This window comes from Dermacentor silvarum, chromosome 9, assembly GCF_013339745.2.
Source record: "Dermacentor silvarum isolate Dsil-2018 chromosome 9, BIME_Dsil_1.4, whole genome shotgun sequence".
NCBI classification, from domain to species: Eukaryota; Metazoa; Arthropoda; class Arachnida; order Ixodida; family Ixodidae; genus Dermacentor; species Dermacentor silvarum.
In genome coordinates, this window is record NC_051162.1 from 93594887 (window position 1) to 93608725 (window position 13839).

The 13839-nt window shown below is 48.4% G+C and overlaps 1 protein-coding gene across 5 annotated transcripts in view; it reads right to left on the reverse strand.

The window, feature by feature from the left end:
- The window catches only part of LOC119463354 (homeobox protein OTX2), a 98416-nt gene that overhangs the window by 30248 nt on the left and 54329 nt on the right, over window positions 1-13839 (reverse strand). The window contains exon 3 of one of the 5 annotated variants that reach the window (XM_049656401.1): window positions 4969-5010. The exons of 3 other annotated variants lie outside the window; for them this stretch is intronic. In XM_049656401.1, the coding sequence (XP_049512358.1) occupies window positions 4969-5010 (42 nt within the window). Of the gene's footprint in view, window positions 1-4920; window positions 5011-13839 lie in introns of all 5 variants that reach the window. One more of the 5 variants, XM_049656398.1, reaches the window with a different exon arrangement.

Below are 13839 nucleotides of genomic sequence, written 5' to 3' on the forward strand. Positions count from 1 at the left end.
CAGACCCGTGGTTGCAAACACCCTGCCCGTGCTATTGCTTTCCGATTCTGCACGCTGCTATACCACTCCGTACAGAGAGCTACAACTGAGAAGGCTTCTCCCGAAGGAATTTTGACAGACACGGCCACAAGCGTCACCCGTGACAATGACTCCCCCTTCTTCCAGCATACCCGTTTCTTACTCTACTCAATTTTTTTTTTCTGCTCGTCATTCCCTGGACACACACACACGAACAGGCAGGGCAGACACGCCAGCCACCCACGCGCCGGGGCAATTTCAGACTCCGCTGCGGTGTGCCCACCGGGGAAGCGAGTGCACAATGGTTTCCAAGGCCCGTCGCGCCAGCCGGGCCGATGATCACCGCAGGGAGAACTATACTGCCATTGGGGAAGCAGTGCCGCTGCATACAAACAGTGACGGCGCTGCTGCCGCGCAGGCGAGACGCCAGAAATGTCCACCCCCGCCAGGCCGCCGAGACAGGTCGAAGAAAAGAAGGAAGCGGGGGAGGTCGCCGCGCTCGCGCGCGCGCGCAAATGGCACGCTTGTCAAGTCTCAATCAGCGTGTCTAAATATCCTGCCGAGGCTGCAGCCCCGCGCGTTGCCTCGATAGCTCCGCTCGGCTTGCACACCTCGGCGGTTTGCAGAAACTGCGGCCAGTTCCGCGGAGCCTGCCACGTGCGAGCGACTCCAGACAGTTCGTCGCCCGTTGGTGCGCGGCTAAAAGAGCTCCGAGTTCTTCTCGGTAGGCGAACGCCCTTTGTTGAGACTAAAGAGGTGCCCTGCTAATGGAGAGTTTTTAGCTTGACCGCGCGAACCCCGCAAGGCACTTAAGCATTCGTGGTTTACCAGGTAGCAGGAGGGGTGCGTGGCAGCTACAACGCTACCACGCGTCTTGTGAACTAGCACATCCTACTTAAAACTGCTTGTGTAAACACTCACACCGCACAAAAAAAGAAAAAAAAGAAAAACGCTCCGAACGTAGTGTACGTACTTCCCCGTAGAGGTGAAGTACGTCAAAGGCAACAACCTCATTTTTGTAAATGGTCGCATCGGCTAAATACACCTACGCCGCATAAACGTGTTCCACGAGACAACTACATGCAAAGCATACGGCTGGACCGATATAGTGTAAGGATTCTTCGGGATTCTATTCCTGTCTTATCATCCACCATTCTCGAAAGGCAGATCCTGTTGATAACGCAGGTGCAGTGCCGCTCGGAACACTGATAAAGCGCGATAACTAATGGCATCGGAATATAGAATCGTTATATTAACCCTGCCGGGCCCTGCGCTGTATATTAACAATGCCTTATCTGCGCAGCTGGAAGACGTTACAAACATCTAGCTACGGCACACTTCAACCTGGCTTGTACGTTACTCGCTTTATATATAGGATGTAATTCTTTTTTTTTTAATTATGGGGTTTGACGTGCCAGAACCACGATCTGATTATGAGGCACGCCGTAGTGGGGGGCTCCGGAAATTTCGACCACCTGGGGTTCTTTAACGCGCACCTAAATCTAAGTACACGGGTGTCTTCGCATTTCGCCCCCATCGCAATGCGGCCGCCATGGCCGGGATATGATGTAATTCTGCCCGCAAAGAACAACTTCCCGCGTTCTTGCGGGCCCGTGCTTGCTCTAACGTTGCAATGTGCACCAGCTCTTTTCCCGTGAATAACATTATTTATGTACGTCTGTGGCGTTCCTGACAGCGGCAGAAATTCAATGCCTGAATCGTTGGGTCAAAAGATGGAAACTTAGAAGCTATTGACGACGACGACAGTTATTGTGGAACAAAATTTCGCGAAGGATGCAACTCTGAAACAGTGTTTGCTACGTTATACTCGAATCAATGTGTGCAACGTCAACAAGCCATTAGAGAGACGTGCCGAACATTATGTCACAACAACGCCAGGGGGACAACACAAGACGTAGTCCAACCCGCGTGGTACAGTCCATGCAGCACATAATCAACAGCGTATAATTCTTTAAATGTATAATATACTTATGTGCTTCAATGCATTAAACGACGCTTTGTTAAGAAATTAACTGAAACACCGATGCATTTCTCCGTAAAGTTCGGGAATCAATACCTCGAAACTGGTGTCATCCTGAGAAGTCGTTCCAAGTGGATCTGCCTTGCGAACTCCACGGCTATAATTTGTAAATTGCAATATGCGCCATAATGTAATTAGTGAAAACTTAATGATTTTTGTTAATTATTCGACTATGCATTTCACTTTTTTGTGCAACTAATGCCCACCTCTTCGAGTAGACCAGCTTATGAACTACTCGTATTATTGTTCTATATGCAACAGGCAACCTTTAAAGATGTTTGAAAGTGTTCGCTGAAACGCCCTGCACATATACCTTTATCGCAGCGTATACTACGAAGTGGTAGAAACCTGAGATGACTGAAGACCGGTATGCTAACGTCGGCGAATGTCGGCGAGCGAAACACATTCAGCGTATACGACGCAAAGTTACAACTAGTCGTACACGTGTCCAATATGGTCCAACGGGTTACCACCAATAAAGACTTTCCAAATGGTTACAGCATCTTCCAACAACAGTCGGAGCAACCTGTTTTCCGACGCGGTACACGTCGTATCGGTTGCCTCGTCGTGTCGTTTCCCGCATCCTATCGGTCGACGCCTATCGGTCGCCGCGTCGTATTGTGTGAAATCATTTGATCAGACGGATACGACTAAAGGCGCCAACAACCGTATCCAGAAGGTTTTCAAGAGTTTGGAGTAACAATTTGCTTTCCAAGAGGTTAGAGTAACAAGTACCACATCCAACAAAAATGGCGTCTCGGCCTGTCGGCATATACCAGCTGGAACTTGTTGAAAACCAAACGAGAACTTGTTGGAAAATTTTGGGACGCGTTGTTCCGTACTGCAATTCCTGCACGCAAGCCTTGCGCACATCTCTTTGTTTCGAGTTTCACTTCTCGGGGTCGGAACACGCGCGAGACAACAAATATGCGGGGGAAGACCACGAGTGGACTCGAAGCCAGGGGCTGCACCGCCGTCAAGAGGCACTCTGCAGAGGGACCACGCTGGGCTCCCGGAAAGGCCACCACCACCGCTGCGTGCATACGCTGAAAGAATCGCACGACCGTTCTCCAATACACAGGAGGTGGGCCAGCCAGGCGAAATCTCAAAGGCGTCGTCCCGTTCTCGCCACCCGTACGAGGCGGCAGCCAGGGCGTCCCCGCTCGGCTGTTTGCCCAAGGGCTGATCCCGGATTAACTCGCGCGTTTCTCGCGCGATTAACGGTTTCCGCCATAACCGCCGACGTCACTGCCGCGCGTGCGCGCGGAGCGGTTAGGTGGGAAAGACAGGAGGAGAACGAGGAGGGAGTGTTGTACAGCTTTCACCCCGTAAGAAAACAGCTACGCGCGCACGGCTGGCCGAGATTTCCGAAAACTCTCAGCGGCCCCGGAGGCTGCTTGACTGTGCGACGCCAGGCGACGCTGATACAGGCGCGCTCGCAAACGCACGCACACACAGCGCACGCCGCAGGCGTTGGCCGGGGAGCGCGCCCGGACGCGAATCTCAGCGGGGAACGCCAGCGCCACCGCTGGCTGCTTCGCGCACTTTTGGTTGGTGCGGGCCGGCGTGCTGTATAGCTGGCCGCTGGCTGATAGAGAGCGCGGGAGACGCTGCCGCAGGGTTTGTTGGTCCTGACTCATCATCCGCAACTGTTGGCGAACAACTCTTAAAGTGCTTTACCGTGGAGCAGCGGGTATCCGCGGAGTGCCTCGCAGAGATTAGGAGCTTGTCATGCTTTATTTCTTTCCTTATTTCCTTCCCCTCTTTCCTTCCTTCTTTCTTCCTTTTTCTGCAGCTGGCATCGCTAAATTATAGTGACTATACTATAAAGAATCGCGGATTTTTGTCAGTGATATGCTACCTTAACGTGCGCCTAAAAATGTCGAAAACTTTTTATCAACACAGAAAAAAAAAAATGCGAGCATGCTTGTGCTCTATACGCGTAGACCATGCGCGGATCTTAGGGGGATGTCCGGATGTCCTTCTATGGGGGGATGTCCGGAGGTCGTGCTATGTTTACGAGCTCGCATATACTCTTAGCACTGGTACGGTATACGTGTGTGTCCCTGGATCTATATGCGAAGTCTATTATCCCATCCCCAAGTGTAGGGTAGCCAACAGGGCACTTCCTTGGTTGACCTCCCCTACCTTTCCCTCTTCGTTTCTATCACAGTCACCCTATACTTCCAGCTTTGGGAGATACGGCGACATTTACAGAGAAGTCGCGAGCTCCACGATGGGTTTTATGCGACGGTGGCCGGCGACGGTGTGGCAACATGGCCGGTATATCGAATTTGAGCCAGAGAAAGGCCAGCGACGTAATAGCCTCCATCGCAGCCACAGAAGCGGCCGTATGACCAAGCCGTCGGAACACGCAGCGGGAAGCCAGCATTCGGAAGCATGCGGCGGGTATAACGGAAAGTATAGAAGTACTATACTCGGATATAACGAAGTACTTGAAAGTACTCGAGTAAAACAAAGGAAATGCAACGGGTATCGGATGAAGCATTTGCAAAGCCTACAGTAGTTTTGGGGCAGTACACTAAGCCATGATCCAGCAGGCTTTCACGGGCTGTCTTTTCTGCATTATTTGCTCAAGTTTGCATACATCTGCGACATTTTCTCTCTCTCTTTGCATACACTCTTCTCTCTATCGCAGGATACGCTTGTGGTCGCTTTCTGACTTTGGCGACGGTTATAGACAATATGACAATATGATGTGAGCACTGTCATGACGGGCCAGAAAAATGGCAAGATTTGTGCGCTGCGTATCAAATATCGGACAGTGTCTGCGTGCTATGTTCAGAGGACGCTTTTAGAATCAAGGGGAAAAACAAGGATGCAGTGTGCGTTTCACTAACCCAGCCAAGTGTTGTCACGTTTTTGGTTAAAAGGATCATCCGACGTACCATACCACGACCAATCGTAGACGTCATGTGCATCATGTCCTCCTGCATATAAAAAAAGAAAATAAGAATGTCCTAGAGGTTCTTTTCTTCAAAACACGGTCGACAATCAAAAGAAAAAAAAAACTTTTCACAGCACGCTTTCTTTTGCAGTTTTGCGTTCATTGCCAAAACGTGACAGCACATGGTTTTAGATAAAACGTTAAGACATCATATGGCAACGCGTATCCTCCGTGAGTGCTGCGAGACAACCGGCCGCGACCGCCGGGATTCGAACCTGCTACAGTGAAACCTCGATATAATGAACCCCTATTTAACGACATTCGCGATGTAACGAACTATTTTTATTTCCCGATTTTAGATCCGTTGAATTAACGAAAACTCGAATAAACGAAATTCGCGATATAACGAAGTTTTTCGCTGCAAGTACAACTTCGTTATATCGAGGTTCGACTGCACCTCACTGCTTAGCAGCAAAACGCCAGAGCCACAGTCATTCACGGCGAGTGTTTTTCTTTCCTCGGCACACATTCGGTTACTTTTAAAAGGACCACTGACACCAAAATTTCAAGCTCGAGATATTTGCGTTCGATTCTCTTGCATACATAGGTACATCTTACGGGATATTGATGGCGAACGTTGCGTAGAACATATTCTATTACGGTTTTGAAGCAAGCGGGAATGCTCGAGTGCCAGCACCTCGCGACATCGTCATATCGATATGACACATTTAGTGGCTGCTCGGCCTCTCTGTGACGCTTTGCAGGCTCCGTGAGTATTGTCGACGTCATATATATATCGGGATATTTGCGCGGAGCCCAGACGGTACGCTGCTTCCTCGCTTCCGTTAGGGTTGTTCCTCTGCTCGTTATAAGAGACACGGCACGATCCGGCGTCCGACTTGCATGCCAACTACTGTGCGCAACCGATTTCCAAGTTCCTACAGAACTGTGGCTTTGGATCGGCTTTGGATCGGACGACGTACGAACAAGCAACTCGCGCAGACTGCTTGACATCTGCAACGGAGCGGCGCCGGCAGCGGACATGTTATTGGCCGGTCCGTCACCACAGCCGAAGCGTTCGCATCTATCGCCGCTCACAGACACATAAAAATCCTAAGAAAATCAAATACAGTTTGTTTCTGACACAAAATAGTAACTAATAGAATAATGTTGGAAGTGAGCCTGTTCTGCAAAGTCGCAGTACTAAAGAAATAATAAGTAATAATAATAATTATTATTATTATAAAAAACACAGTATTGATCGTCATCGTCTCGCAGACGGACAGCAGACGTCGACCGTAGGCGGCTTCTACAGCTGCGGACAAATTCTGAATTACGAGCTCCTCAACGTCCCCGGTTTTTTGAGCGCGCTATACCACGTTCTTACGGTTTTGGGCGCACGTTTTGAATTGACGTTAAATGTAATCATAGTTAACCACGCTAGCATTAATACATCACGTTGGAACATTTATGGTTTCATTCTGTGATTATCAGACGCAGACCTACTTACTCATTAAACCATAAAAGTCACAAACAAAAAAGTTGGCTGTCAGTGGTCCTTTAATAGACCGCAAGACAAACATTTTGCACCAGATAATGAAAAACTGTACGTTTCATAGACTGCTTTGCGAGGTCTAATTTAATTTGGTATTGCGCTCTTGTAGCGTCTCTCTAAAGACCATTTACGATAGGAAAGGTGTTAATGCGCGTTGCTAGGGATAATTCGAAACACGTGGCTCCGAGTCGTCACGGAGCAACAACCACCCAGCGGTCCGCGCTCGGCTAGGAGAGGGAGTGACGCGAGTACACCAAAAGGGCGTCCGGGCGACTTGAAAGGAGCGCTTGGAAAGAAAGGGCATCCCCCCTACCCCCCCCCCCTCCCGCAAAAAAAGAAGCATAAAAGAGAAGGGGAGATTGGCAAACACGCGGGTCCGCTCAACGCACAGCTGCATGCAAACAACCCCCTTCCTGTCACCGAACCCCAACCCTCTTCGCCACATATCTTGCTGTTTTCTTTGCTGTTTGTACGTTAGTTTGTCTAGGCACGCACGTGTTGGAGGCGAATGATCACCCACTGCGGGCTAGTATAGAGGGGGTTGCTAAATACGAAGCGCTATTTCATGCTAAGGAGATATTGGTATAGGTTAGTTGGTTGACCATTATGTGGTAAAAACACTGGGACCTCTGTAGATCTTCACAGAAAAGGCATTTCTGCTAGGGCTAGTCGGGACGACATCATTCGGTTTCCAGCGCCCATGGTTTCCGCACGAAAGGTAGCACCAAGTTGGAGTTTCTCGTTATTGGCGTTGTTTGCGCTGGTTTGCGTGAGGTATAGCCAGCGGAGTATATAAGACGAATGACTTCTGCAGACACGCGGATAAACGCAGAGACAAGCACAAGCGTTTGTTTGCGTCTGTTTCGGTGTTTCTCACTGTGTCTATAGAGGCGCGCTGCCATCTATATATACAACAGCTGTTTCAGTGATCCGAAGTCATGTGCCAAAACAATGAAAGAAGTTATTTGCAGAAATGAAAAAGGAGCCAGATCGGTCGTGGTATATATGCGTGATAAGGCACGTGCATGGTGGTGAAAAACGTTATTGCCGAACCAACGGCGTCCCCATTCGAGTAAAAGAAGGCGGCCTACGGACGCACTAAGACTCGCCCACGGAGTGAAACCAGATAACTGTCTGTAGAACCATTCCGCGATTGGGAAGTGGCTGGTTAGAAGACGTTTTTAGGCGAAGATTGCTGCAGACAACGGAGAAGTGTACAGCAAATAAAGTGCAGTACATCATAGTGCAATGGACCGATAAAACAAACATGGGCAACATCCCATGAGAGGCCTCGCTTGACGTGCTCAACTGAACGTTCCGTACTGATCATGCAAATGGTTCACACAACGTTTTGCGCACGGTCTCAAGCACTCTGGAAAGCTGTTTCGAAGTCGGTTCGTATAAGGCTCAAAAATCGCAATCCTGTTATCACAAGCCCCATATTGCAATCGTGGTATCGTCAGCTTGGCTTAAAGCTTGACATCATAGCTTCACAAGCTCCGGTTCCACAAAATCCATATCACGAGCCGTATTTTCGATCTGTACAAGGTCAGCTCCACATGAAGAATATGTTGCTTAGCTAGTTGGCGCACGACGCTAATTAACTACATAGATCTAAGCACTAAACAGACGACCACAAGATAATGAACACATAAACGGGACGGGCGCTGCCAGCCAACTTCAGAAGCTTAATTTCACAAGTCCAGTTTCAAAAGTCCATTTCCAAATGTCCAGTTTCAAGCCCAGTTTAAAGAGCCAAGTTTCAAACGCCCGATATACCAAGCCCAGTATCCAAAACCCAGCATCCCAAACCTATATTTAGAAAGGCACTTCAGTGTTCAACTATTCATGGCGACGCAGACGCTCACTTTGATGGCTAAATGAATTCGCGGTTCCAACATCCAACGGCTTTAATCACGCGACGAACGACAATTTGCATACTAAACTCGCGAATCAGATTACAACGCCACGAAGAAATCGCCATCACCAACAGCCGTGGTACAGGTCTCACCCTCGAGCGCTGCGAGTTGTCGGCATGTGACAACATCGAGGCAAACTTTCCCACACTGTTCCCGTACTCCCCCACCTCCTACTGGATATACTCGGGCAGCCACGTTGCTCGCATTACCCGCGAATAATAAGTATGAATAACCAACTAAGCGCGAAGGCGGCTTGCACGCACTCCCGCAGCAAGGGTCACAGAATGACCCCCCCCCCCCCCCGCCCTTTCTTTGCTGCGGGGCAATAGAATTTCATGCGCGGGTCTCGTGTTTCGTGTAGTGGAGTCCGCGCACGCATTTCAATGAGGCGTGCAGAAAGGGCGGAAAAAAATAAAGAAAGAGGCAGGAGGGGGCAGAGAAGATTGTTGAAGGGCGTCATTTTGACGCCACGCGGTCACGTGCAAGTTCGTTTCAACGCGACCCCCCGTTGGAGCTTATCCTCGCACGCCGTGAATCGAGAACGGGGTTGACGTATGCACAGTATAGCACACAGTTTTTTTTATACTAACTAGTTCAAAATATGGCTCCGCGCATTACCGCTGCTTCGCTGTCACTGAAAATTTCGCAGATACATCGCATTTCTTGGTCCCTCCACATCGTTTAACGAAATGTTTCATCCCTGCTTGTTTGTTTCCAAATTTCAATTTATTGACGTGATGAAAAGAAGGCATTAACACCGCTATAGGCTTTGTTTCAGGAAGAGGTAGCGGTTTACCCATATGCTGCATGGCATACGCATTCACACATAACTTTGACGCGTTCTCGGAAATCACTCTGACAGTGAACAATCGTCTGCCTCTTTCTTCCGTATCTATCTTTGTGCCTTTCTCTTTGCCCAAGCGCAGGGTAGCCAACCGGGTGCGGTTTTGGTTGAGCATTTGTTTCTTCACAGTCACCCACTTTTATACGCTTTTATACATCTAATTATAATGTTTGAGAAACTGATTAATTAATTAAGACTAATTATAATCGGGCGGAATGCAAAAACTAATCAGAGTATCTTCAAGCGACGGCCAACAACATTACCTTGGTTCTGGCCAGCTACGTTGCATTTGCATATATTTTAATCTTGGTGCACGATAGCTGGGACACCCGCTATATACAACATGCACTCTTCTATATAAGAATTTAAACAGCCTATCAATAGGTTTTGCTGGGCTAGTTAGTTTATCTTATTCCGCAAAGTAAAGACAAAAGCTTGTTTCACTTCGATCAGAAAATGAAATGCGAAGTCACCGTTGCATGTGTTCCCCTCCATGGGAAATAAGGGCTACAACGGAGTGATCAACAGGTTTCGATCCCATACCGGTGATATAAAAATCGGACAAATTGGACCAACAACGACGTCAAATGTACAGAGTATACGCCGCATGCATATATAGTGGTAATGGAATGGACCAAGTCCGGCACAGCAGGAGCTATTTGACGTGCGGCCGATTTTGCATTACACATCCATCACACCGCGACAGCCACGAGTGTCAAAGCCAATGAGGTTTTTAAACCTCCTCGGGTTTGACACTCCGGCTGCTGCGGATGTTCGAACGAGGAGTCTCTTTATTAATTAAATCTTCATTTTGTCAAACTCACAATCTCGTGTTCTGCGATGAACGTGGGGATTCGAGTCCCAATGCAACGCGAGGGCTATACCAAAAGTGAAGGGGTTCTGGTTAACTAATTTCGACCACGTGGCGTTCTACGACGCGCACGCAAAGCGTGGTAACACCAGCGTCTGCTGCATTCTATAGTCCAATCGGAATGCAGCCGCCTCAGCCGGGGTTCGGGCCCGCGCAGTCGTGTCCAACGTCTCGCGTTCAGTACAGTACAGAACAGATCAGTCGATCGCCACTGCGGTGAACGGTCTCTAAACACCTTGTCAGAGAGAAAGGGGGAAAAAAAGGAAAACACAACGGCAAAGGGGAAACCCCGGACGGTCGTACGCCCGGTGGGACGTCCGACATGCTGGCGAAACAATCGGCAAACCCCCGCCGAGCACCCCCCTCCGCTCGCAAGCACACACGTCCCGTTGCGGTGCGAATGCTAATTGTCCGATCGCGCGCCGCGCCGTATACGAACGCGCTAGTTTGACCGTATAGCTGCGTCATCGATGCAGTCTCGTGCGATGCGCACGCGCCCGACCGGCCGCCACTAGCCACTATTACGCCGGGATGCACTCTTGGAGGGGGGGGGGGGGGGGGGGGGTGCACCGGACATGCCTGTAGCAACGAGCAAGTGGATCGTCGGACGTTCTCACATGACTCCTGCCTGCCGGCTCCTACAGATGCAACGCAACGGGCTCGCGGCGCACAACCAGATAGGGGAAGGAGACCCACTTGGGTCAGTTGCCAGCGCTGCATGGACGCCCAACCGAGCACCCTCCCCCTCTCTACCTCCTCCTCTGCTTTCCGCATCGACAGGAGGGCCCGCTGTGCTCTCTTTATTTTCTTCGTGTGCGTGCGTTGGTTTCTCGCTCGCGAAGCAGGGGTAACCCCGGAATGACGGCCGTTTTGCCTTTCGTAATGCATTGCCCCCGCCGCGAGAGGCGGTTATTTACGGCGGCCTCCTTCCTCTCTTTCGCCCTGCGTCGCTTCTCGTTGCTTCATGCCTGCTGCGCGCATCACGCGGCGTTCGTTCGTCGACGTCTTTGCGTTCGCTGCTCGACCGCGGTTGCGCTGCGATTTGGTAGAGTTACTGTATATGCTACCAAAGGTATGGTAGCATGTACGGTAACTCTAGCGATTGACGCTGGTACCGCATAGGTAGCTCTACAGGTACATATTAAAGATTTAAGGAAGAGAAATAAACATTAAGGAGATGTATACAAAATGCTACAGAATGAAAAACATGTGTAACGTGCATTAACCCAAGCAGGCTAGGTGACTTTTGGTAACCATCTCATTTCAATGTGGATGTCAATAAATGAACATCATCAGTCAGCTATACGTTATCTAGGGACTTTATCAGGAACAACGGGAATTATAGCCGTTACATGGACCATTTTCAGATCCCCCAGCGCATGCAAGGACACCAACTGGGATCAGTGCTGATTAACCTCCCTCCCTTCATTATCCTTATCTATATATTGTCTAATATTCGTACTCTTGACTTAAGACTTTATTGTGGCGTCCTTATTACGCTTTATCTTTCTAACTTTCCGAGTAGTCGTGTATAGTTTTCTAAACGCAGCAAGGCAGTAATGTTCTGCGTACATTGCATGATCATCGCGAATTGTTTGCATTTGGAACGCATCTTTTTTGCTGTTGTTTAAGATTTACCCATGTGTAAAGTCACAAAATCCGTTAAAATAGAAGGACGAGGTCCAGGCAAATGTCCGCATACTGTATACCCAATTGTTCGTACTCCGTAAAGCAGTCTACACTCTTAAAGCGAAAGGGTGTTAAATTGATCTATTCCCCACACATTTACACCCACAGGGTGTAAAGTCACAAAGCCGTTAGAACACAGACGGACGAGGTCCAGGCAAATGTCCGTATACTGTGTACCCATTGTTCGTACACCGTAAAACAGTTTTACACTCTTAAAAGCGAAATGGTGATAAATTGATCTATTACACACACCTTCACACCAAAAGGGTTAGGACGAGAGTTCCATTTGACCCCCTTGTTCACTTTTAAGGGTTAAATTAACAGTGTACGCTGGCTGAAGCGCCAAGCTTGCAGCTATTTATCCAGTATATAAACACTAACGTCAAGTGTCTCTATATGCTTTTTTTTTTTTTTTTTTTTTTTTGAGGCTCTATGGCAGGCACGAGCTATTTTCCGCAGGAGAGCCAGGAGTACGTCGCTCGCTCGCGTCTCGATTCATCTCGATGCTACCGATACCTCGCTCGAAAAGGGGGAGGTGGGATCGCGAGCCGGCGGCGGCGGTGACGTCGAGAGGGGCGACATTTGCGACAAGGCGACACAGCCACCGAGGGGAATATTGCCTTCGCAGCGAGAAATTATGACGGGTAGGGGTCAGACAGCCGCACAATCGTGATTATTCATTTCTGTGACTTTTATCATCGCTTTCGTTTTTTTTTTTTTTATTTCTCGCTGCCTCAGGTGATTTATCCTTATAGTACCTTGTTCTTAGTTATACGTTATGTTTTTTGTTTGATGTTCCGAGGTTTCTCTTTGTAGTGCTTTCTCTTTCTTTTTCTCGCATCATTCTTAGCCTGGAGTGTTAGGTAACGTTCAGGGCCTTCTATCCCGTTTCGTTTTTCTTTCTTTCTTTTTTTTCTCCAAGGATCTCATTTGCTACTAGCCCTAAGTATTGTTGTTCAACCCATTCTGTTCTTGCTGTACTTTAATATCATAACTCTCTTCGGCTCAATCTTAACCTCCCTTCGCCCTACTTTCTTTTTCTTTAGCACGTGTAAGCAAATGGTCGTGACAGCGCAACATTTCAGTGAATTAGAAGTGACGACATGCAGACACCATAAACTGTCACGGCGCGCCGACGTTTCATAAGTCAGTTGCGATCGTACAGCGTGAACAAAAGAGGTTGAAACAACCGTGTGAAAAAAAAAAAAGAAAGAAAGAAAGAAAAAGAAAGAAAGAAGAGTGACATGGTTTCAAGATCTATGATCGTCATTCACAATACGGAACCCGAGAAGACGGCAATGAGTAAACCTGTTTACCATAATGGTAGGGGGAAATGTTTCTGTGGCTCATGCAGTTGTCAACGTCCGGGGTACAGTGGGCGACATCTTTGTTAAATGCGACACCCTATAGCTGCATAGACAAGGGACGGCGTGTTTTGTAATGTGCGATGTACGTCGCGTGAATTACAAGTTCCGGGTCAAATGCGTTCACCCCATCGCGGCGTACAGCCTCATTGCATGTCGGCTGAACGTTTCTTGCGCGATACAAAGGCTGTTTCCAAAGGCAACCAGAAAAAAAAAAATAAAAGTACGGCTCAACGCAACCATCGTTGCGCACGGAAGCAGTAGTTTCGGTTGTTTGTATAACTCTCATCGTTGTGTGCCCATGAGAGTGAACAGGTGCTCATTGAAACTGGAAAATATTTATAGCAGACTACGGAGCGTGGCAAGAAAGAGAAACACCAAACGGAACGTTCATATATATATATATAATATATATTATATAAGATTATATATAAATAATTGCTAGTATTATGGAGAAGTCTTTACAATCGCCTATGGCGGATCGAGGTAGCGAATTCTTGTCTTGAGCTAGATTGTGCGAAATTGGGGGACCTTACTCGCACAAGAACTCGAACACCTTCAACTACTTTAAAGTAAAATTCTGTAATTAAATGCCTAATTAATTATTTTGCGGCACATATTGCAATTTAC